The 24,544-nt window shown below is 46.3% G+C and overlaps 2 protein-coding genes across 2 annotated transcripts in view; both read left to right on the top strand.

Annotated features, from left to right (window-relative positions):
• The first annotated feature begins 3,316 nt into the window (after window positions 1-3,316).
• On the top strand, window positions 3,317-5,080 carry sumo3b (small ubiquitin like modifier 3b). The gene is made up of 4 exons (XM_014165762.2): window positions 3,317-3,466; window positions 4,325-4,453; window positions 4,623-4,694; window positions 4,820-5,080. The coding sequence occupies exons 1-4, from the start codon at window positions 3,446-3,448 to the stop codon at window positions 4,892-4,894; spliced, it is 297 nt and encodes a 98-aa protein (XP_014021237.1). The 5' UTR covers window positions 3,317-3,445; the 3' UTR covers window positions 4,895-5,080.
• Window positions 5,081-8,769: 3,689 nt separating this feature from the next.
• The window catches only part of ube2g2 (ubiquitin-conjugating enzyme E2G 2 (UBC7 homolog, yeast)), a 34,497-nt gene continuing 18,722 nt past the window's right edge, over window positions 8,770-24,544 (top strand). Inside the window, exons 1-3 of the mRNA XM_014165761.2 lie at window positions 8,770-8,966; window positions 9,332-9,367; window positions 12,832-12,877. Of these exons, the coding sequence (XP_014021236.1) occupies window positions 8,924-8,966; window positions 9,332-9,367; window positions 12,832-12,877 (125 nt within the window). The 5' untranslated portion in view covers window positions 8,770-8,923. The remainder of the gene's footprint in view (window positions 8,967-9,331; window positions 9,368-12,831; window positions 12,878-24,544) is intronic.

Genomic DNA, 24,544 nt, shown 5'->3' with positions numbered 1-24,544 from the left:
CATTGGAGGGGGTCTGCTATAGCCAGTCATTGGAGGGGGTCTGTTTTAGCCAGTCATTATTGGGGGTCTGCTATAACCAGTCATTGGAGGGGGTCTGCTATAGCCAGTCATTGGAAGGGGGTCTGCTATAGCCAGTCATTGGAGGGGGGGTCTGCTGTAGCCAGTCATTGGAGGGGGGTTCTGCTATAGCCAGTCATTGGAGGGGGGGTCTGCTATAGCCAGTCATTGGAAGAGGGGGTCTGCTGTAGCCAGTCATTGGAGGGGTCTGCTGGAGCCAGTCATTGGAGGGGGTCTGCTATAGCCAGTCATTGGTGGAGGGGGTCTGCTGTAGCCAGTCATTGGAGGGGTCTGCTATAGCCAGTCATTGGAGGGGGGGTCTGCTGTAGTCAGTCATTGGAGGCGGTCTGCTGTAGCCAGTCATTGGAGGGGGTCTGCTATAGCCAGTCATTGGAGGGGGTCTGTTTTAGCCAGTCATTATTGGGGGTCTGCTATAACCAGTCATTAGAGGGGGTCTGCTATAGCCAGTCATTGGAGGGGGTCTGCTATAGCCAGTCATTGGAGGGGGGGGTCTGCTATAGCCAGTCATTGGAGGGGGTCTGCTATAGCCAGTCATTAGAGGGGGTCTGCTATAGCCAGTCATTGGAGGGGGTCTGCTATAGCCAGTCATTAGAGGGGGTCTGCTATAGCCTGGAGCAGGTTTTCATCAAGGATCTCTCTGTACTTTGCTCCGTTCATCTTTCCCTCGATCCTGACTAGTCTCCCAGTCTACGCCGTTGAAAAACATCCCCACGGCATGATGCTGCCACCACCATGCTTCACCGTAGGGATGGTGCCAGGTTTCCTCCAGACGTGACGCTTGGCATTCAGGCCAAAGGGTTCAATCTTGGTTTCATCAGACCAGAGAATCTTGTTTCTCATGGTCTTCGAGCCCTTTAGGTACCTTTTTGGCAAACTCCAAGCAGGCTGTCATGTGCCTTTTACTGAGGAGTGGCTTCCGTCAGGGCAATATACCGTAAAGGCCTGATTGGTGGAGAATAGGAGAGTAAGGCTAGGAGAGTCAGTTGGTCTGAGTGATGTGGATGGGTAGCCAGGCTAGGAGAGTCAGTTGGTCTGAGTGATGTGGATGGGTAGCCAGGCTAGGAGAGTCAGTTGGTCTGAGTGATGTGGATGGGTAGCCAGGCTAGGAGAGTCAGTTGGTCTGAGTGATGTGGATGGGTAGCCAGGCTAGGAGAGTCAGTTGGTCTGAGTGATGTGGATGGGTAGCCAGGCTAGGAGAGTCAGTTGGTCTGAGTGATGTGGATGGGTAGCCAGGCTAGGAGAGTCAGTTGGTCTGAGTGATGTGGATGGGTAGACAGGCTAGGAGAGTCAGTTGGTCTGAGTGATGTGGATGGGTAGCCAGGCTAGGAGAGTCAGTTGGTCTGAGTGATGTGGATGGGTAGCCAGGCTAGGAGAGTCAGTTGGTCTGAGTGATGTGGATGGGTAGCCAGGCTAGGAGAGTCAGTTGGTCTGAGTGATGTGGATGGGTAGCCAGGCTAGGAGAGTCAGTTGGTCTGAGTGATGTGGATGGGTAGCCAGGCTAGGAGAGTCAGTTGGTCTGAGTGATGTGGATGGGTAGCCAGGCTAGGAGAGTCAGTTGGTCTGAGTGATGTGGATGGGTAGCCAGGCTAGGAGAGTCAGTTGGTCTGAGTGATGTGGATGGGTAGCCAGGCTAGGAGAGTCAGTTGGTCTGAGTGACGTGGATGGGTAGCCAGGCTAGGAGAGTCAGTTGGTCTGAGTGATGTGGATGGGTAGCCAGGCTAGGAGAGTCAGTTGGTCTGAGTGATGTGGATGGGTAGCCATTTTTTAAAATTTATTTTTTACTGTATTTGGTATAGGAACGACTGCTCGCTTAACATTTAATTTTTGGTTTTTTAAGTGGAAGCCCAAGGTAGGATGGGGTATGTAGACCTCAGGTCTCCCCACTGGAATCCCAAGGTAGGATGGGGTATGTAGACCTCAGGTCTCCCCACTGGAAGCCCAAGGTAGGGGCGGTTTGACCTCAGGTCTCCCCACTGGAAGCCCAAGGTAGGGAGGGGGTAGGTAGACCTCAGGTCACCCCACTGGAAGCCCAGGGTAGGGGAGGTTTGACCTCAGGTCACCCCACTGGAAGCCCAAGGTAGGGAGGGGGTAGGTAGACCTCAGGTCACCCCACTGGAATCCCAGGGTAGAGGCGGTTTGACCTCAGGTCACCCCACTGGAAGCCCAAGGTAGGGAAGGGGGTAGGTAGACCTCAGGTCACCCCTCTGGAAGCCCAGGGTAGGGTAGGTAGACCTCAGGTCACCCCTCTGGAAGCCCAGGGTAGGGGAGGTTTGACCGCAGGTCTCCCGACTGGAAGCCCAGGGTAGGGGAGGTTTGACCTCAGGTCTCCCCACTGGAATCCCGAGGTAGGGAGGGTTTGACCTCGGGTCACCCCTCTGGAAGCCCAGGGTAGGGTGGGTAGACCCTCAGGTCACCCCTCTGGAAGCCCAGGGTAGTAGCAGCGGGGGAATCTATCAAATAGCACACCTCTAACTTTGTACAGTAGTAATGCAATTAGTAAAATCAGTCACACTATGAAATGCTGCCAAATAAACCACAAATGCTCGATAAATCAACACAGATTTGTTTCTATTTTGTCTTTGTTACTTCTTTTTGATATGAGTCTTATTTTTGTATATATTTTGTTAATGTTATTAAGGTGTTCGTCCAGGGAGCCGTACAAGCTGGAACCGCAACCGTGTGGCTCAGTTGGTAGAGCATGGTGTTTGCAACGCCAGGGTTGTGGGTTCGATTCCCACGGGGGGGGGACCAGTACGGCAACAAAAAAATGTATGAAATGAAATGTATGCATTCACTACTGTAAGTGATGACTAAAATTTTAAAACATTTAAAAATGTAAATTTCGTATCAAAAGTTGTCCAAAAACAGTCAAATATTTAAGGTTTTGTGATGCATTTCTGTTTGTGTTTTACTAGTCTTTATGCTAGATTAAAGCTGTTCAATTTGATATTAGAGATTTTCCTCCGCTCTAAACAATTTGAAAAATTTTGTTTTTATTAAAAAAAAATGTTTTTATTGCGCTGTTTATTTTTGTAATCTTTACACAGTTAATAAATTGATTTACAGATCTTGTTGCAGCAATACTCGAATATCACGAAATTGTGGATAAAAAAAAAAATGCTTGTCTTGTCTTGTGTAATTCTCGGGAGCGCGTATAAAACAGATTTGCGCGCTCATGTGTGCGCGGTCCCTAGAAAAAAAAAATATAGACACGTGATCCCCGTGAGCCAATCAGAGTTTAAAACATTATGCGCGCTCCTGGTCGAAACGGAGAACACTGAGAGAAGTGAAAAAGCGCAACAAAAAATATATATATATTTAGCCGTCTGTAAATTACTACATCGTTGAGCAATAACTAAGCTACACAATGTCTGAAGAAAAGCCAAAGGTAAGCCATGTTGTTTCTATGAGCGATTTATTTTCCATATTTCGTAGTATTTTGCCAGTTGAGTGTATATATGTGTGTGTTTACATGGCAGATTCCGCATTTGAGCGGGTAAAAAAAGCAGAAAACAAAAGGTTCGTTGATTTGCGGATTTGTTATGTGGCCGTGCAACGTTTTTTTTGTTGCGTGTAGAAAAATAAAATAAATGTCTAACTAGTCCACTATCTAATAGATGTGGTCTATACTATAGTACTTATCTACTCTTGGTGTATTGTAAAGTGATGGTTTCATTGAAAACAACAGCGCCATTGTGACTTTTTCTGTGCGCATTGGAATAGGGCCCGAGGTTTTTGGTGTTTTTTGCGGCTTTTTGACCGAGCTAACGTTAGCCTGAACCCCCCCCACCGCATTAATGGATGGATAATATACTCTATGTATTAGCTAGCTAACTAGGGTAGCATGGCTAACTAAAAGGTAAACACAAACACATGTTTGACGCCAGGCAGGAATATTACTCACCGCCAGTCTGAACTCAGCTCCTAATGTGGCCGTGATTGTCAACTTGTTAGATCTTAGGACTTTTTTTTGTTGCAAAAGAGAGAATAATCTCTATGGTCAAATATTAAAAAAGTCCAACACAAAACAACCGTTAGCATTGTGAACCGCTAGCCTCCACTATCACAAATTACAATTAGCTTAACTAGCTTGCTAACATGTTACAATGAGTGTTGAGATGCTTAAATTAAACCAAATCCTAAAAGTTTTGCACAGTCCCCTAATGCTTGACATGACAACTATGTTTATATGATCACACTATGTAACGTGTTTTTTTTTTTAAACTATTGTCCTTTCTGTTTTCAGGAAGGAGTGAAGACTGAAAACGACCACATCAACCTAAAGGTTGCGGGTCAAGATGGGTCAGTAGTCCAGTTCAAAATTAAAAGGCATACTCCGCTCAGCAAGCTGATGAAGGCGTACTGCGAAAGACAGGTGAGGCTTTCCTTCCACTTTACATTCGTCTTCTGCTCACCTAAAACAATGTTTATCTTTGAGACTGATTGGACAGCCTTGCCAGGGCGACTCCTGACCAACTTACTTGACCAGGTTTTTATTTTTTTATGTTATAACCTCTCTTTTTTTTTCCCCTTCTTTTTTTCAGGGTTTGTCAATTAGACAGATAAGGTTTAGGTTTGACGGACAGCCTATTAACGAGACTGACACACCTGCACAGGTAGGTGACGGTTTCACTTACACTTTCATAAGTCCTTCATAATAGATTCAGAAGAACTAAGTTGCTAATCAATGTACCAAAGACGAGATACTTATTTTGCTGACTTAATGACCTTGTGTTGACAGCTTGAGATGGAAGACGAGGATACTATTGATGTCTTTCAACAGCAGACTGGCGGCTCTCCTCTCTCCCCTCTCTGAGGCTCCTCTCTCCCCTCTCTCTCTGAGGCTCTCCTCTCTCCCCTCTCTCTCTCTGAGGCTCTCCTCTCTCCCCTCTCTCTCTCTGAGGCTCTCCTCTCTCCCCTCTCTCTCTCTGAGGCTCTCCTCTCTCCCCTCTCTCTCTCTGAGGCTCTCCTCTCTCCCCTCTCTCTCTCTGAGGCTCTCCTCTCTCCCCTCTCTCTCTCTGAGGCTCTCCCCTCTCTCTCTGAGGCTCTCCTCTCTCCCCGCTCTCTCTCTCTGAGGCTCTCCTCTCTCCCCGCTCTCTCTCTCTGAGGCTCTCCTCTCTCCCCGCTCTCTCTCTCTGAGGCTCTCCTCTCTCCCCGCTCTCTCTAGGCTCTCCTCTCTCCCCTCTCTCTCTGAGGCTCTCCTCTCTCCCCTCTCTCTCTGAGGCTCTCCTCTCTCCCCTCTCTCTCTGAGGCTCTCCTCTCTCCCCTCTCTCTCTGAGGCTCTCCTCTCTCCCCTCTCTCTCTGAGGCTCTCCTCTCTCCCCGCTCTCTCTGAGGCTCTCCTCTCTCCCCGCTCTCTCTGAGGCTCTCCTCTCTCCCCGCTCTCTCTGAGGCTCTCCTCTCTCCCCGCTCTCTCTGAGGCTCTCCTCTCTCCCCGCTCTCTCTGAGGCCCCTCTTAAAGGTGTACGGACCCCTCTCCTCCTCCTCTGAGGACAGATACACTTGAAGAGCAGCATCACTCAAAACATGTTTTTATTTTCAATAATCGTTAAGCGTTATAAATATATTTTTTTTGTTTGATCGATCCGCTCTCCCCCCCAAGCCCTACATGTTGTGAGGGGAGGCAGGGTTCTGTTTACAATGAAAACCCACAGCATTAAGAAAGACGGACTGTTAAATGGGTTACATTCACATTCTCTACCATTTTACATTTTTTACATTTCAGTAATTTTTAGCAGACGCTCTTATCCAGAGCGACTTACAGTAGTGAATGCATACATTTCATACATTTTTTATTTTTTTTCCCTTCTCCGTACTGGTCCCCCCCGTGGGAATCGAACCCACAACCCTGGCGTTGCAAACACCATGCTCTACCAACTGAGCCACAGGGGACCCACTCGTTCAATCCCCCTTCATGCTTTTTAAAGCATTGCATTGGTGCATCATGGCTAAAGGGAGTTTCCACCACCACCATACTCCTCACACCAGTCCATTCCATTTTAAAATGCATGAGGTTGAGTGAACGAGTGCAAGGTAGTGAATTGGGACGTAGCCATGGTCCTCTTTTGTCATGATCACAAGCTGGATTTCATGCCGCCGATCCATTTCTTGTTTATATTCATAACGAGGATGAACTGTTTTGAGAATATGTATTTGTTTCACACACACACACACACACACACACACACAGGACAACGGTGATGTGGAGGTCTAACTGTCATTCAGATTCTGACCCTAATGGCACCCTATTCCCTTTAAAGTGCACTACTTTTTGACTAAAAGTCATGCACTGTATAGTTAATAGGGTGCCATTTTGGGATGTACTTCCAATCTACCACAGGTTGAGGTAACACAACGTCCTCTGATCATTCTGTTTCTCCAGTGACTTGTATTGTGTTTTTGTCTTTTTTTTGGTTTGTTAAGTACATTTTGCTAAATATATGGGCCAAATCATCCATTTTCTCATTTCACCCCTGTATGGCCATACGATCTGAATGATGAATGGCTGTGTATAGACCAAATGCTAACTGAACAGTATTGTGAACAGAAATGTCTTGGTGATATGATTTGAAAAGGGTAAATGTTTTTTTTTTTTTTTTTTAAGGTCACTTGAAGAAAGGATACAACTTAGCTTTCTGTTTTATTCCCCCTCTCCACACAGACGCAAGGGGACTAGTTGAGCTGTACTTGCTGGATTTCTCCAGAATTTTACCCATCCCGCTGACATCACTGATATTTTATGACAAAATAAAAGAATCCACCCAGACTTTAACCATTTTTTTTTTTTTTTTTTACTTTCTTTTGTTCTTATGCACTGTTAGCTAAGCTATAAGCAGACTTCATGAACTTCTCTTCTACCTGCATTCAAAGACGATCAAATTCTGCAATGTGTGTGTGTTGATTTGGAGCTTGAGTAGGTAACACAAGGTCCTCTGGTTCTTCTGGGTCTATAGTGATTTATTTTAGTTATTTTATTTCACCTTTTTATTTAACCAGGTTGAGAACAAGTTCTCATTTACAACGGCGACCTGGTCAAGATAAAGCAAAGCAGTTCGACAACATACAACAACACAGAGTTACACATGGAGTGAAACAAAACATACAGTCAATAATACAGTAGAAAAATAAGTCTATATACAATGTGAGCAAATGAGGTGAGATAAGGGAGGTGAAGGCAAAAAAAAGTCCATGGTGGCAAAGTAAATACAATATAGCAAGTAAAACATTGGAATGGTAGATTTGTAGTAGAAGAAAGTGCAAAGTAGAAATAATGGGGTGCAAAGGAGCTAAATAAATACAGTACTGGAAGAGGTAGTTGTTTGGGCTAAATTATAGATGGGCTATGTACTGGTGCAGTGATCTGTGAGCTGCTCTGACAGCTGGTGCTTAAAGCTAGTGAGGGAGATAAGTGTTTCCAGTTTCAGAGATTTTTATAGTTCGTTCCCATCATTGGCAGCAGAGAACTGGAAAGAGAGACGGCCAAAGGAGGAGTTGGCTTTAGGGGTGACCAGTGAGATATACCTGCTGGAGCGCGTGCTACAGGTGGGTGCTGCTATGGTGACCAGTGAGCGGAGATAAGGGGGGACTTTACCTAGCAGGGTCTTGTAGATGACCTGGAGCCAGTGGGTTTGGCGACGATTATGAAGCGAAGGCCAGCCAACGAGAGCTTACAGGTCGCAGTGGTGGGTAGTATATGGGGCTTTGGTGACAAAACGGATGGCACTGTGATAGACTGCATCCAGTTTATTGAGTAGGGTATTGGAGGCTATTTTGTAAATGATATCGCCGAAGTCAAGGATCGGTAGGATCAGTTTTACGAGGGTAAGTTTGGCAGCATGAGTGAAGGATGCTTTGTTGTGAAATAGGAAGCCGATTCTAGATTTAACTTTGGATTGGAGATGCTTAATGTGAGTCTGGAAGGAGAGTTTACAGTCTAACCAGACACCTAGGTATTTGTAGTTGTCCACAAATTCTAAGTTAGAACCGCCCAAAGTAGTGATGCTGGACAGGCAGGCAGGTGTGGGCAGCGAATGGTTGAAGAGCATGCATTTAGTTTTACTTGTGTTTAGGAGCAGTTGGAGACCACGGATGGAGAGTTGTATGGCATTGAAAATCTTGGTCCTGTCTGATCCTTCTGGTTTTCTAGTGACTTGTATATTATTTGTTGTCCTTTACTACTGTATACAACGAATATAATTTGGTATTTGACTTCCTGGTACTCGGCTTCCTTCTTTGCATGCTTTGTGGATGTTTTGTGAGAAAGGTGCTGAAAGGCTGTTGCTAACTTCCTAGGCCACACATTAGGAATCGTAGGCGATATCAAATGTATTAGTCACATGCGCCGATTACAACCGGTGTAGACCTTAAAGTGAAATGCCTACTTACGAGCCCATAACCAACAATGCAGTTTAAAAAAAATATATATATATATAATATATATATATATATGAATAAGAAATTAAAAGTAAGTAATTACAACATCTTTACAAATAAAAAGTATATAGTAATCCAAGCTAGTATATGTAGTGATGTTTTTGTTTAGCAAACAGACATTGATTCTCTGACACACAGGTGTTCATATGTAAACCTAGAGTTCTTCCAACAGGTGTTCATATGTAAACCTAGAGTTCTTCCAACAGGTGTTCATATGTAAACCTAGAGTTCTTCCAACAGGTGGCGCTGTTGCATCTCGGGAGCTGTTCCTTACTTCTACAAACCGGAAGTGTAGACATGCGCAGTTCATCAGCTGTTAGCAGCTGCGTTGTCAACCGAAAGACAGGCGTGATTGTTTTTTTTTTTCTGTTTTTATTTTTCAGTTTGAGTCTGTAATTTTTTTATTTTTACAAATGGCTGGTACTGCGTTAAAAAGACTGATGGCTGAGTATAAGCGTGAGTTTTATTATATTTGACAGCTAGCTAGCCACGTTAACTCATAAACTGGCTGCTAACTAGCTAGCGTCAATAACATTAGCTAGCTAGCATCGTTAGCCAAATGTAGATGTTGTTTTTTTGCAACTGGTGGTTAGCCTGCCTTCCACTAAAGTGAAACTATCAATAGAATCAGTAGACTATTTTCAAACCTTTTACATTTGAATTAGTTGATTGCCACGTCACCCTTTTTACTTGCCTTCCTGGGTGTAAATGTGGAGCTAGTCTGTGGCCTCTTATCAAAATGACTAGCGCTTAATAACGTGACATATTTAACGTTACAACATGACAGTAATGTGTACTTTCTGCTTTCGTCCTTATCCTAGAGCTGACTCTAAACCCACCCGAGGGGATCGTTGCAGGTGAGAGATTATATAAACCTATTACTTAGTTAGCAAACGTACACTACATGGTCAAAAGTATGTGGACACCTGCTCGTCGAACATCTCATTACAAAATCATGGGCATTAATATGGAGTTGGTTCCCCCCCTTTGCTGCTATAACAGCCTCCACTCTTCAGGAAGTCATTAATATGGAGTTGGTCCCCCCCTTTGCTGCTATAACAGCCTCCACTCTTCTGGGAAGGCATTAATATGCAGTTGGTCCCCCCCCTTTGCTGCTATAACAGCCTCCACTCTTCTGGGAAGGCATTCATATGGAGTTGGTTCCCCCCCTTTGCTGCTATAACAGCCTCCACTCTTCTGGGAAAGCATTAATATGGAGTTGGTCCCCCCCTTTGCTGCTATAACAGCCTCCACTCTTCAGGGAAGTCATTAATATGGAGTTGGTCCCCCCTTTGCTGCTATAACAGCCTCCACTCTTCAGGGAAGGCATTAATATGGAGTTGGTCCCCCCTTTGCTGCTATAACAGCCTCCACTCTTCTGGGAAAGCATTAATATGGAGTTGGTCACCCCCTTTGCTGCTATAACAGCCTCCACTCTTCAGGGAAGTCATTAATATGGAGTTGGTCCCCCCCTTTGCTGCTATAACAGCCTCCACTCTTCAGGGAAGGCATTAATATGGAGTTGGTTCCCCCCCTTTGCTGCTATAACAGCCTCCACTCTTCAGGAAGTCATTAATATGGAGTTGGTCCCCCCCTTTGCTGCTATAACAGCCTCCACTCTTCAGGGAAGGCATTAATATGCAGTTGGTCCCCCCCTTTGCTGCTATAACAGCCTCCACTCTTCTGGGAAGGCATTCATATGGAGTTGGTTCCCCCCCTTTGCTGCTATAACAGCCTCCACTCTTCTGGGAAAGCATTAATATGGAGTTGGTCCCCCCTTTGCTGCTATAACAGCCTCCACTCTTCAGGGAAGTCATTAATATGGAGTTGGTCCCCCCTTTGCTGCTATAACAGCCTCCACTCTTCAGGGAAGGCATTAATATGGAGTTGGTCCCCCCCCTTTGCTGCTATAACAGCCTCCACTCTTCTGGGAAGGCATTCATATGGAGTTGGTTCCCCCCCTTTGCTGCTATAACAGCCTCCACTCTTCTGGGAAAGCATTAATATGGAGTTGGTCCCCCCCTTTGCTGCTATAACAGCCTCCACTCTTCAGGGAAGTCATTAATATGGAGTTGGTCCCCCCTTTGCTGCTATAACAGCCTCCACTCTTCAGGGAAGGCATTAATATGGAGTTGGTCCCCCCTTTGCTGCTATAACAGCCTCCACTCTTCTGGGAAAGCATTAATATGGAGTTGGTCACCCCCTTTGCTGCTATAACAGCCTCCACTCTTCAGGGAAGTCATTAATATGGAGTTGGTCCCCCCTTTGCTGCTATAACAGCCTCCACTCTTCAGGGAAGGCATTAATATGGAGTTGGTCCCCCCCTTTGCTGCTATAACAGCCTCCACTCTTCTGGGAAGGCATTAATATGGAGTTGGTCCCCCCCTTTGCTGCTATAACAGCCTCCACTCTTCAGGGAAGGCATTAATATGGAGTTGGTCCCCCCTTTGCTGTTATAACAGCCTCCACTCTTCAGGGAAGGCTTTCCACTAGATGTCAAATCAAAGTTTATTTGTCACGTGCGCCTTACAGTGAAATGCTGAATACAACAGGTGTAGTAGACCTCACAGTGAAATGCTGAATACAACAGGTGTAGTAGACCTCACAGTGAAATGCTGAATACAACAGGTGTAGTAGACCTTACAGTGAAATGCTGAATACAACAGGTGTAGTAGACCTTACAGTGAAATGCTGAATACAACAGGTGTAGTAGACCTCACAGTGAAATGCTGAATACAACAGGTGTAGTAGACCTTACAGTGAAATGCTGAATACAACAGGTGTAGTAGACCTCACAGTGAAATGCTGAATACAACTGGTGTAGTAGACCTTACAGTGAAATGCTGAATACAACAGGTGTAGTAGACCTCACAGTGAAATGCTGAATACAACTGGTGTAGTAGACCTCACAGTGAAATGCTGAATACAACAGGTGTAGTAGACCTCACAGTGAAATGCTGAATACAACAGGTGTAGTAGACCTCACAGTGAAATGCTGAATACAACAGGTGTAGTAGACCTCACAGTGAAATGCTGAATACAACAGGTGTAGTAGACCTCACAGTGAAATGCTGAATACAACAGGTGTAGTAGACCTCACAGTGAAATGCTGAATACAACAGGTGTAGTAGACCTCACAGTGAAATGCTGAATACAACAGGTGTAGTAGACCTCACAGTGAAATGCTGAATACAACAGGTGTAGTAGACCTCACAGTGAAATGCTGAATACAACAGGTGTAGTAGACCTCACAGTGAAATGCTGAATACAACAGGTGTAGTAGACCTCACAGTGAAATGCTGAATACAACAGCTGTAGTAGACCTCACAGTGAAATGCTGAATACAACAGGTGTAGTAGACCTCACAGTGAAATGCTGAATACAACAGGTGTAGTAGACCTGACAGTGAAATGCTTACTTACAGGCTCTAACCAATAGTGCAAAAAAGGTATTATGTGAACAATAGGTAAGTAAAGAAATAAAACAACAGTAAAAAGAGAGGCTATATACAGAAGAGAGGCTATATACAGAAGAGAGGCTATATACAGAAGAGAGGCTGTATACAGTAGAGAGGCTATATACAGTAGAGAGGCTATATACAGTAGAGAGGCTATATACAGTAGAGAGGCTGTATACAGTAGAGAGGCTGTATACAGTAGAGAGGCTGTAGACAGTAGAGAGGCTGTATACAGTAGAGAGGCTATATACAGTAGAGAGGCTACATACAGACACCGGTTAGTCAGGCTGATTGCGGTAGTATGTACATGTAGATATAGTTAAAGTGACTATGCATATATGATGAACAGAGAGTAGCAGCAGCGATTAACGCGCTGTACTCTTCCGCGGTGCCGTTCTGTGAGCTTATGTGGCCTACCACTAAACGGCTCAGCTTTTGTTGCCTCTAGACGTTTCCACTTCACAATAAAAGCACTTACAGTTGACCAGGGGCAGAAAAGTTGACGAATTGACTTGATGGAAAAGTGGCATCCTATGACAGCGCCACGTTGAAACGCACTGAGCTCCTCATTTGAGGCCATTCTTTTGCCAATGTTTGTCTATGGAGATTGCATGGGCTGTGTGCTTTTAATTTTAATACACCTGTCGGCAACTAGGGTGTGGTTCGGAAATAGCCGAGTTCACTAATGTGAAGGGGTGTCCACATACTTTTGACCACGTAATGCATCTCTGGTTGATGTATGATTTAGAAACCAGTAGTGTTTCTGTGGCTTCTTGGACCTGTAGCCTTAACTAGCTAGTTAGCTACAGGAACAAACGAAGTCAGACTCGTATCGTGACTTTACATTTCCGTGCTTCTTGACAGGCCCTGCAAATGAAGAGAACTTCTTTGAGTGGGAGGCTTTAATTATGTAAGTATTTAAACATCTAAACAAACGTTCACTAGTACTAAACAATGTAATACAAAACTCCTTTCTCTTGGTGGGGTTATGTGGTACTTGTGAATGATGATCAATCCAGAAATGTATATTTCCATGTCCAATTTAGTGGGTAACCTGATGAATTCTGAGCTTTCTTGGGAAGATTGGGGGGGGTCTATGAGCTCATAGTGTGGGGATTCCCCAGGTTTCATCTATTTCTCTGTTTGCAGCTCTGATCCTGTGACGCCTAGCAGGCTGACTACACCGTTCGCGTCACGTGCGCCCAGCGTTTGATTAATAAATTTAGAAGTCTATATGCTTCAGTTATTGCACCCACACTGCTCGCGAGCGCCAACGAGCATCTGAGTTGCCAAGGGCTAAAATAGAAGTCAGTTCTATTTCTGACACAGATCGCGCTGCAAGTCCTGCCTCTCCCATCTCCTCATTGGTTTATAGAAGCAGGTACCCACGTCCCAACTCCTCATTGCTTATACCCACGTGGGTGACTGAAAGACGAACGAGGTCAGTGGCGGTAATACACCTAATTTATGAAAGTTGCCAATCGCAATATAAAGTCAAGAGAAGAAAAAGCCTGGAAGGAGGAGACATGACTAGAAACGATTCGGTTGACCGTTTTATGTGTGGATTAAATGTCGGAGTAGAGGACCTTGTGCATTTCAGGTAAAATAACAACCTAATGTTTATATCCCAGGACAAATTAGATAGCAACAGCAAGCTAGCTAAATAGGACAAATTAGATAGCAACAGCAAGCTAGCTAAATAGGACAAATTAGATAGCAACACCAAGCTAGCTAAATAGGACAAATTAGCTAGCAACAGCAAGCTAGCTAAATAGGACAAATTAGATAGCAAGCTAGCTAAATAGGACAAATTAGATAGCAACAGCAAGCTAGCTAAATAGGACAAATTAGATAGCAACAGCAAGCTAGCTAAATAGGACAAATTAGATAGCAACAGCAAGCTAGCTAAATAGGACAAATTAGATAGCAACAGCAAGCTAGCTAAATAGGACAAATTAGCTAGCAACAGCAAGCTAGCTAAATAGGACAAATTAGATAGCAACAGCAAGCTAGCTAAATAGGACAAATTAGATAGCAACAGCAAGCTAGCTAAATAGGACAAATTAGATAGCAACAGCAAGCTAGCTAAATAGGACAAATTAGATAGCAACAGCAAGCTAGCTAAATAGGACAAATTAGATAGCAACAGCAAGCTAGCTAAATAGGACAAATTAGATAGCAAGCTAGCTAAATAGGACAAATTAGATAGCAACAGCAAGCTAGCTAAATAGGACAAATTAGATAGCAACAGCAAGCTAGCTAAATAGGACAAATTAGATAGCAACAGCAAGCTAGCTAAATAGGACAAATTAGATAGCAACAGCAAGCTAGCTAAATAGGACAAATTAGATAGCAACAGCAAGCTAGCTAAATAGGACAAATTAGATAGCAACAGCAAGCTAGCTAAATAGGACAAATTAGATAGCAACAGCAAGCTAGCTAAATAGGACAAATTAGATAGCAACAGCAAGCTAGCTAAATAGGACAAATTAGCTAGCAACAGCTAGCTAGCTAAATAGGACAAATTAGATAGCAACAGCAAGCTAGCTAAATAGGACAAATTAGATAGCAACAGCTAGCTAGCTAAATAGGACAAATTAGATAGCAACAGCAAGCTAGCTAAATAGGACAAATTAGATAGCAACAGCTAGCTAGCTAAATAGGACAAATCAGCTAGCAACAGCAAGCTAGCTAAATAGGACAAATTAGCTAGCAAGTGCAAGCTAGCTAAATAGGACAAATTAGCTAGCAAGTGCAAGCTAGCTAAATAGGACAAATTAGCTAGCAACAGCAAGCTAGCTAGCTAAATAGGACAAATTAGCTAGCAACAGCAAGCTAGCTAGCTAAATAGGACAAATTAGATAGCAACAGCAAGCTAGCTAGCTAAATAGGACAAATTAGATAGCAACAGCAAGCTAGCTAGCTAAATAGGACAAATTAGATAGCAACAGCAAGCTAGCTAGCTAAATAGGACAAATTAGATAGCAACAGCAAGCTAGCTAGCTAAATAGGACAAATTAGATAGCAACAGCAAGCTAGCTAGCTAAATAGGACAAATTAGATAGCAACAGCAAGCTAGCTAGCTAAATAGGACAAATTAGATAGCAACAGCAAGCTAGCTAGCTAAATAGGACAAATTAGATAGCAACAGCAAGCTAGCTAGCTAAATAGGACAAATTAGATAGCAACAGCAAGCTAGCTAGCTAAATAGGACAAATTAGATAGCAACAGCAAGCTAGCTAGGACAAATTAGCTAGCAAGCTAGCTAAATAGGACAAATTAGCTAGCAAGCTAGCTAAATAGGACAAATTAGCTAGCAACAGCAAGCTAGCTAAATAGGACAAATTAGATAGCAACAGCAAGCTAGCTAGCTAAATAGGACAAATCAGCTAGCAACAGCAAGCTAGCTAAATAGGACAAATTAGCTAGCAAGTGCAAGCTAGCTAAATAGGACAAATTAGCTAGCAACTGCAAGCTAGCTAGCTAAATTGCCATAAATGTTTAATGCTATTCGACCTGTTCCCAAACTAATATAATTGGTTCAGAGTTTGTTTTGATATTTTAACCTGCTTTTCGTGATCGCGTTTGGTGTGGGGGGGACCAAAATACATTTATGCACGATGGCGCACACTCGCGGCCGGTTTGGATTCCATGTCAGAAAGGTGGCTGTTTGATTAATCAGCACAAGACCCACAAAACTACCTTAAAATAAAACAATTATCCAGCCTTAAAAACTGTTGACTAACTGATTTTAAAATAGATCTAGGACATGTTTGTATGGGCGTTGTTATGTTCATACTTGTGCAACTAGTCACAACAGTAATAGACATCTGACTATGACAGAAATAGCGGAGAGATTTCAGTGTAGAGTTGTGGGCTGAAGATTTCTCTCTCTCTCTCTCTCTCTCTCTTTCTCTCTCTCTCTGTCTCTCTCTGTCTCTCTCTCTCTCTGTCTCTGTCTCTGTCTCTGTCTCTGTCTCTGTCTCTCTCTCTCTCTCTCTCTCTCTCTCTCTCTCTCTCTCTCTGTCTCTGTCTCTGTCTCTGTCTCTGTCTCTGTCTCTCTCTGTCTCTCTCTCTCCTGGTATTGGCCAGACTGATGCCCATGCTTTTCTCATAGTCTTTTATATTAGGGCATATATATATATATTATTTATTTATTTATTTCTCAAGTTAAGGTATTGAAAACGATGATATTAATCTGTTAGTAGCCTTTATCTACTTTCATCCTGTTATTGATTGTCTTCCATATTCAACAGATTATTTCCTAGAATGAAAACACCGTAGGATGGATGTAAACATAACAAACATTTTACATTTATTCAAAGTCGTAATATACACCTATTTCCAATCGTTTTTGGCCTGCTGTCCAGGTGGGGGGGGGAGACACACACAACGATGTAAATAGTTTTGTGACTGGTGCTCCAGTGTAATGCCAATGCTCTTTTGTCATCCGTACTGCAACTGTTCTACTGTAGCAGGGAGCTAACCCCTCAGTTTGACCTGGTGATTTGTCTTAAGCAATACCCTGGGAAACCTCTCTGACATGCATGAGATACCAACCGAGAGCATTCTTCACAGTCCCAGGCGTCTGGCCGTCCCAGGCGTCTGGCCGTCCCAGGCGTCTCGCCGTCCCAGGCGTCTGGCCGTCCCAGGCGTCTGGCCGTCCCAGGCGTCTGGCCGTCCCAGGCGTCTGGCCGTCCCAGGCGTCTGGCCGTCCCAGGCGTCTCGCCGTCCCAGGCGTCTCGCCGTCCCAGGCGTCTGGCCGTCCCAGGCGTCTGGCCGTCCCAGGCGTCTCGCCGTCCCAGGCCTCTGGCCGTCCCAGGCGTCTCGCCGTCCCAGGCCACTAATGGGTATTAGTACCTGAGAGTTGAAGTCAGGAGGTTCAACAGAAGAGCTGTGTCTCAAATGACACTGGTCTATATAGTGAACAGGGCCCGTAGGGTTCTGGCCTATTGTAGGGAACAGGGCCCGTAGGGTTCTGGCCTATTGTAGGGAACAGGGCCCGTAGGGTTCTGGCCTATTGTAGGGAACAGGGCCCGTAGGGTTCTGGCCTATTGTAGGGAACAGGGCCCGTAGGGTTCTGGCCTATTGTAGTGAACAGGGCCCGTAAGGGTTCTGGCCTATTGTAGGGAACAGGGCCCGTAGGGTTCTGGCCTATTGTAGGGAACAGGGCCCGTAGGGTTCTGGCCTATTGTAGGGAACAGGGCCCGTAGGGTTCTGGCCTATTGTAGGGAACAGGGCCCGTAGGGTTCTGGCCTATTGTAGGGAACAGGGCCCGTAGGGTTCTGGCCTATTGTAGGGAACAGGGCCCGTAGGGTTCTGGCCTATTGTAGGGAACAGGGCCCGTGGGGGTTCTGGCCTATTGTAGGGAACAGGGCCCGTAGGGTTCTGGCCTATTGTAGGGAACAGGGCCCGTAGGGTTCTGGCCTATTGTAGGGAACAGGGCCCGTAGGGGTTCTGGCCTATTGTAGGGAACAGGGCCCGTAGGGTTCTGGCCTATTGTAGGGAACAGGGCCCGTAGGGTTCTGGCCTATTGTAGGGAACAGGGCCCGTAGGGTTCTGGCCTATTGTAGGGAACAGGGCCCGTAGGGGTTCTGGCCTATTGTAGGGAACAGGGCCCGTAGGGTTCTGGCCTATTGTAGGGAACAGGGCCCGTAGGGTTCTGGCCTATTGTAGGGAACAGGGCCCGTAGGGGTTCTGGCCTATTGTAGGGAACAGGGCCCGTAGGGTTCTGGCCTATTGTAGGGAACAGGGCCCGTAGGGTTCTGGCCTATTGTAGGGAACAGGGCCCGTAGGGGTTCTGGCCTATTGTAGGGAACAGGGCCCGTAGGGTTCTGGCCTATTGTAGGGAACAGGGCCCGTAGGGTTCTGGCCTATTGTAGGGAACAGGGCCCGTAGGGTTCTGGCCTATTGTAGGGAACAGGGCCCGTAGGGTTCTGGCCTATTGTAGGGAACAGGGCCCGTAGGGTTCTGGCCTATTGTAGGGAACAGGGCCCGTAGGGTTCTGGCCTATTGTAGGGAACAGGGCCCGTAGGGTTCTGGCCTATTGTAGGGAACAGGGCCCGTAGGGTTCTGGCCTATTGTAGGGAACAGGGCCCGTAGGGTTCTGGCCTATTGTAGGGAACAGGGCCCGTAGGGTTCTGGCCTATTGTAGGGAACAGGGCCCGTAGGGGTTCTGGCCTATTGTAGGGAACAGGGCCCGTAGGGTTCTGGCCTATTGTAGGGAACAGGGCCCGTAGGGTTCTGGCCTATTGTAGGGAACAGGGCCCGTAGGGTTCTGGCCTATTGTAGGGAACAGGGCCCGTAGGGTTCTGGCCTATTGTAGGGAACAGGGCCCGTAGGGTTCTGGCCTATTGTAGGGAACAGGGCCCGTAGGGTTCTGGCCTATTGTAGGGAACAGGGCCCGTAGGGTTCTGGCCTATTGTAGGGAACAGGGCCCGTAGGGTTCTGGCCTATTGTAGGGAACAGGGCCCGTAGGGTTCTGGCCTATTGTAGGGAACAGGGCCCGTAGGGTTCTGGCCTATTGTAGGGAACAGGGCCCGTAGGGGTTCTGGCCTATTGTAGGGAACAGGGCCCGTAGGGTTCTGGCCTATTTGTAGGGAACAGGGCCCGTAGGGTTCTGGCCTATTGTAGGGAACAGGGCCCGTAGGGTTCTGGCCTATTGTAGGGAACAGGGCCCGTAGGGTTCTGGCCTATTGTAGGGGAACAGGGCCCGTAGGGTTCTGGCCTATTGTAGGGAACAGGGCCCGTAGGGTTCTGGCCTATTTTGTAGGGAACAGGGCCCGTAGGGTTCTGGCCTATTGTAGGGAACAGGGCCCGTAGGGTTCTGGCCTATTGTAGGGAACAGGGCCCGTAGGGTTCTGGCCTATTGTAGGGAACAGGGCCCGTAGGGTTCTGGCCTATTGTAGGGAACAGGGCCCGTAGGGTTCTGGCCTATTTGTAGGGAACAGGGCCCGTAGGGTTCTGGCCTATTGTAGGGAACAGGGCCCGTAGGGTTCTGGCCTATTTGTAGGGAACAGGGCCCGTAGGGGTTCTGGCCTATTGTAGGGAACAGGGCCCGTAGGGTTCTGGCCTATTGTAGGGAACAGGGCCCGTAGGGTTCTGGCCTATTGTAGGGAACAGGGCCCGTAGGGTTCTGGCCTATTGTAGGGAACAGGGCCCGTAGGGTTCTGGCCTATTGTAGGGAACAGGGCCCGTAGGGTTCTGGCCTATTGTAGGGAACAGGGCCCGTAGGGTTCTGGCCTATTGTAGGGAACAGGGCCCGTAGGGTTCTGGCCTATTGTAGGGAACAGGGCCCGTAGGGTTCTGGCCTATTGTAGGGGAACAGGGCCCGTAGGGTTCTGGCCTATTGTAGGGAACAGGGCCCGTAGGGTTCTGGCCTATTTGTAGGGGACAGGGCCCGTAGGGTTCTGGCCTATTTTAGGGAACAGGGCCCTGGTCTATTGTAGGGAACAGGGCCCGTAGGGTTCTGGCCTATTTTGTAGGGGACAGGGCCCGTAGGGTTCTGGCCTATTTTGTAGGGGACAGGGCCCGTAGGGTTCTGGCCTATTTTGTAGGGGACAGGGCCCGTAGGGTTCTGGCCTATTTTGTAGGGTTCTGGCCTATTGTAGGGAACAGGGCCCGTAGGGTCAGAGAGACGGAGCAAGTCAGAGAGACGGAGCAAGTCAGAGAGACGGAGCAAGTCAGAGAGACGGAGCAAGTCAGACGTGGTGGAGCAAGTCAGACGTGGTGGAGCAAGTCAGAGAGACGGAGCAAGTCAGAGAGACGGAGCAAGTCAGACGTGGTGGAGCGATTATTTTTTGTTTATTTATTTTTTCAAATTGTTATTTTTTTTTTTTTTTGACAGGAGTGCATTAATATGATATTTCTGTTTATTTCCAACATTTTGGTAGGCAACATTTTGGTAGGCAACATTTTGGTAGGCAACATTTTGGTAGGCAACATTTTGGTAGGCAACATTTTGGTAGGCAACATTTTGGTAGGCAACATTTTGGTAGGCAATTTCTTAGTCAGTTTAGTCTATAATTAGATGCGTGCGGTCATTATATGTTGCCCTAGAAGTCTAAATCAACTCTTACTCAACAGAATGATGTCATAAATGACATTAATGCCTCGATCTAGTTGACATCCGTAAAGTTCTGTCATCTTTCGCGGAGCAAAGACGTTTAGGGACCGGGTAGAAAATGCAATAACAACAAAAAAAAGAGATTTTCGGTGCAAAATCAGTTTGACCGGTTGTAAGGAAATAGAAAGCTGTGAAAACAACCCAACATGTTTCTGATCAGATTTCAGTTCATCTTGGATCCATATTTTATGTTTGAAATACTATTAGCTGTTATGATGCTGATAAATACAACACCTCTACAGACAGTATGTTAAAACACAGATACCATCAGCTGTTATGATGCTGATAAAGACAGCACCTTTACAGACGCTCCCTAACTGTGGTTGAAATACTATCAGCTGTTATGATGCTGATAAATACAACACCTCTACAGACAGTATGTCAAACACAGATACCATCAGCTGTTATGATCCTGATAAAAACAGGGACCGTCTGTAAAGGTGCTAACTGCACATTCACATTCTCTCAAGATGCTGAAAGAAAGAAATCATATTTCGCCACTCCTGTTCCCGAGTCAAAAAAATGTACATTTGGTGTATCATTTTACTGCAAGAAATACTCATTCTGCACGAGTTATATATTAAAATGTTAGAGGTTATTGACAGTGTCCAGATTTCAGTTTCCATTTAACCCATCTAAACAGAAGGCTAGAGTTCCCTTGATGTGCCATAGGCCTATCTGAGGTCCCCGTGTTGTGACTGGCTAATTTGTATAGTTCCTCACGTCATCGCCACGTAACGTAGCCAGCGCTGCTATCATCCATCGCCACGTAACAGAGCCAGCGCTGCTATCATCCATCACCACGTAACAGAGCCAGCACTGCTATCATCCATCGCCACGTAACAGAGCCAGCGCTGCTATCATCCATCGCCACGTAACAGAGCCAGCGCTGCTATCATCCATCGCCACGTAACAGAGCCAGCACTGCTATCATCCATCGCCACGTAACAGAGCGAGCGCTGCTATCATCCATCGCCACGTAACAGAGCCAGCGCTGCTATCATCCATCGCCACGTAACAGAGCCAGCGCTGCTATCATCCATCGCCACGTAACGTAGCCAGCGCTGCTATCATCCATCGCCACGTAACGTAGCCAGCGCTGCTATCATCCATCGCCACGTAACAGAGCCAGCGCTGCTATCATCCATCGCCACGTAACGTAGCCAGCGCTGCTATCATCCATCGCCACGTAACAGAGCCAGCGCTGCTATCATCCATCGCCACGTAACAGAGCCAGCGCTGCTATCATCCATCGCCACGTAACAGAGCCAGCGCTGCTATCATCCATCGCCACGTAACAGAGCGAGCGCTGCTATCATCCATCGCCACGTAACAGAGCCAGCGCTGCTATCATCCATCGCCACGTAATGTAGCCAGCGCTGCTATCATCCATCGCCACGTAACATAGCCAGCGCTGCTATCATCCATCGCCACGTAACAGAGCCAGCGCTGCTATCATCCATCGCCACGTAACGTAGCCAGCGCTGCTATCATCCATCGCCACGTAACAGAGCCAGCGCTGCTATCATCCATCGCCACGTAACAGAGCCAGCGCTGCTATCATCCATCGCCACGTAACAGAGCCAGCGCTGCTATCATCCATCGCCACGTAACAGAGCGAGCGCTGCTATCATCCATCGCCACGTAACGTAGCCAGCACTGCTATCATCCATCGCTACATAACGTAGCCAGCACTGCTATCATCCATCGCTACATAACGTAGCCAGCACTGCTATCAACCATCGCCACGTAACATAGCCAGCACTGCTATCATCCATCGCCACGTAACATAGCCAGCACTGCTATCATCCATCGCCACGTAACATAGCGAGCACTGCTATCATCCATCGCCACGTAACATAGCGAGCACTGCTATCATCCATCGCCACGTAACAGAGCGAGCACTGCTATCATCCATCGCCACGTAACAGAGCCAGCACTGCTATCATCCATCGCCACGTAACATAGCCAGCACTGCTATCATCCATCGCCACGTAACATAGCCAGCACTGCTATCATCCATCGCCACGTAACATAGCCAGCACTGCTATCATCCATCGCTACATAACGTAGCCAGCACTGCTATCATCCTTCGCTACATAACGTAGCCAGCACTGCTATCAACCATCGCCACGTAACATAGCCAGCACTGCTATCATCCATCGCCACGTAACATAGCGAGCACTGCTATCATCCATCGCTACATAACGTAGCCAGCACTGCTATCATCCATCGCTACATAACGTAGCCAGCACTGCTATCAACCATCGCCACGTAACATAGCCAGCACTGCTATCATCCATCGCTACATAACGTAGCCAGCACTGCTATCATCCATCGCTACATAACGTAGCCAGCACTGCTATCATCCATCGCTACATAACGTAGCCAGCACTGCTATCAACCATCGCCACGTAACATAGCCAGCACTGCTATCATCCATCGCTACATAACGTAGCCAGCACTGCTATCAACCATCGCCACGTAACATAGCCAGCACTGCTATCATCCATCGCTACATAACGTAGCCAGCACTGCTATCAACCATCGCTACATAACGTAGCCAGCACTGCTATCATCCATCGCTACATAACGTAGCCAGCACTGCTATCATCCTCTATTACTACCTCACCTAATCTTTCCCAAATTTTACTTTTCTGTCCTTCCCTTCCTCTATTTTCAACTCTCCGTTTCACAGCTTTTCTCTTGTTGAATTCATCTCCGGCGTCGTCCTTTTTGGCTCAGTGGATCGGCGTTAACTGTTTCTGCCCGTTCCCGAAACTGATTGTAGGATATTTGGTTCGCGTAAAGTTAGGCCTTAAAGCTTAGGCTTATGCACTAAATGTAGGCAATGGATAGAAATTGTACAAGAATTATACATTTTATGGATTTTTTTGGGGGAGTATTGTTTTTCTTTATTCAACCCGCCCTTCACCCACCCAATATAATGATCTCTAAACCCACCCGCCCTTCATCCACACAATATAATGACTCTAAACCCACCTGCCCTTCACCCACCCAATATAATGATCTCTAAACCCACCCGCCCTTCATCCACACAATATAATGACTCTAAACCCACCTGCCTTTCACCCACACAATATAATGACTCTAAACCCACCTGCCCTTCACCCACACAATATAATGATCTCTAAACCCACCTGCCCTTCATCCACACAATATAATGATCTCTAAACCCACCTGCCCTTCATCCACACAATATAATGACTCTAAACCCACCTGCCCTTCACCCACACAATATAATGATCTCTAAACCCACCTGCCCTTCATCCACACAATATAATGATCTCTAAACCCACCTGCCCTTCATCCACACAATATAATGACTCTAAACCCACCTGCCCTTCATCCACACAATATAATGATCTCTAAACCCACCTGCCCTTCACCCACACAATATAATGATATCTAAACCCACCTGCCCTTCACCCACACAATATAATGACTCTAAACCCACCTGCCCTTCATCCACACAATATAATGACTCTAAACCCACCCGCCCTTCACCCACACAATATAATGATCTCTAAACCCACCCACCCTTCACCCACACAATATAATGATCTCTAAACCCACCTGCTCTTCATCCACACAATATAATGACTCTAAACCCACCTGCCCTTCATCCACACAATATAATGACTCTAAACCCACCCACCCTTCACCCACACAATATAATGATCTCTAAACCCACCCACCCTTCACCCACACAATATAATGATCTCTAAACCCACCTGCCCTTCATCCACACAATATAATGATCTCTAAACCCACCCGCCCTTCACCCACACAATATAATGATCTCTAAACCCACCTGCCCTTCATCCACACAATATAATGACTCTAAACCCACCTGCCCTTCATCCACACAATATAATGACTCTAAACCCACCCACCCTTCACCCACACAATATAATGATCTCTAAACCCACCCACCCTTCACCCACACAATATAATGATCTCTAAACCCACCTGCCCTTCACCCACACAATATAATGATCTCTAAACCCACCTGCCCTTCACCCACACAATATAATGATCTCTAAACCCACCTGCCCTTCACCCACACAATATAATGATCTCTAAACCCACCCGCCTTTCATCCACACAATATAATGATCTCTAAACCCACCTGCCTTTCATCCACACAATATAATGATCTCTAAACCCACCCGCCCTTCACCCACACAATATAATGATCTCTAAACCCACCTGCCCTTCATCCACACAATATAATGATCTCTAAACCCACCTGCCTTTCATCCACACAATGCAAATAGTCCAGGTAGCCATTTGACTACCTGTTCAGGAGTCTTATGGTTTTGGGGGGTAAAAACTGTTGAGAAGCCTTTTTTGTCCTAGACTTGGCGCTCCGGTACCGCTTGCCGTGCGGTAGGAGAGAGAACAGTCTTATGACTGGGGGGTGGCTGA

This window comes from Salmo salar, chromosome ssa21 (assembly GCF_905237065.1).
Source record: "Salmo salar chromosome ssa21, Ssal_v3.1, whole genome shotgun sequence".
Lineage (NCBI taxonomy): Eukaryota > Metazoa > Chordata > Actinopteri > Salmoniformes > Salmonidae > Salmo > Salmo salar.
This window is presented reverse-complemented; position numbering and strand designations above follow the sequence as displayed.

Coding starts and splice junctions, on each gene's coding strand:
- sumo3b (XM_014165762.2), top strand. CDS start 3,446: ATGTCTGAAGAAAAGCCAAAG. Junction 4,454..4,622: donor AGGCGTACTGCGAAAGACAG/GTGAGGCTTTCC, acceptor TCTTTTTTTCAG/GGTTTGTCAATTAGACAGAT. Junction 4,695..4,819: donor AGACTGACACACCTGCACAG/GTAGGTGACGGT, acceptor TTGTGTTGACAG/CTTGAGATGGAAGACGAGGA.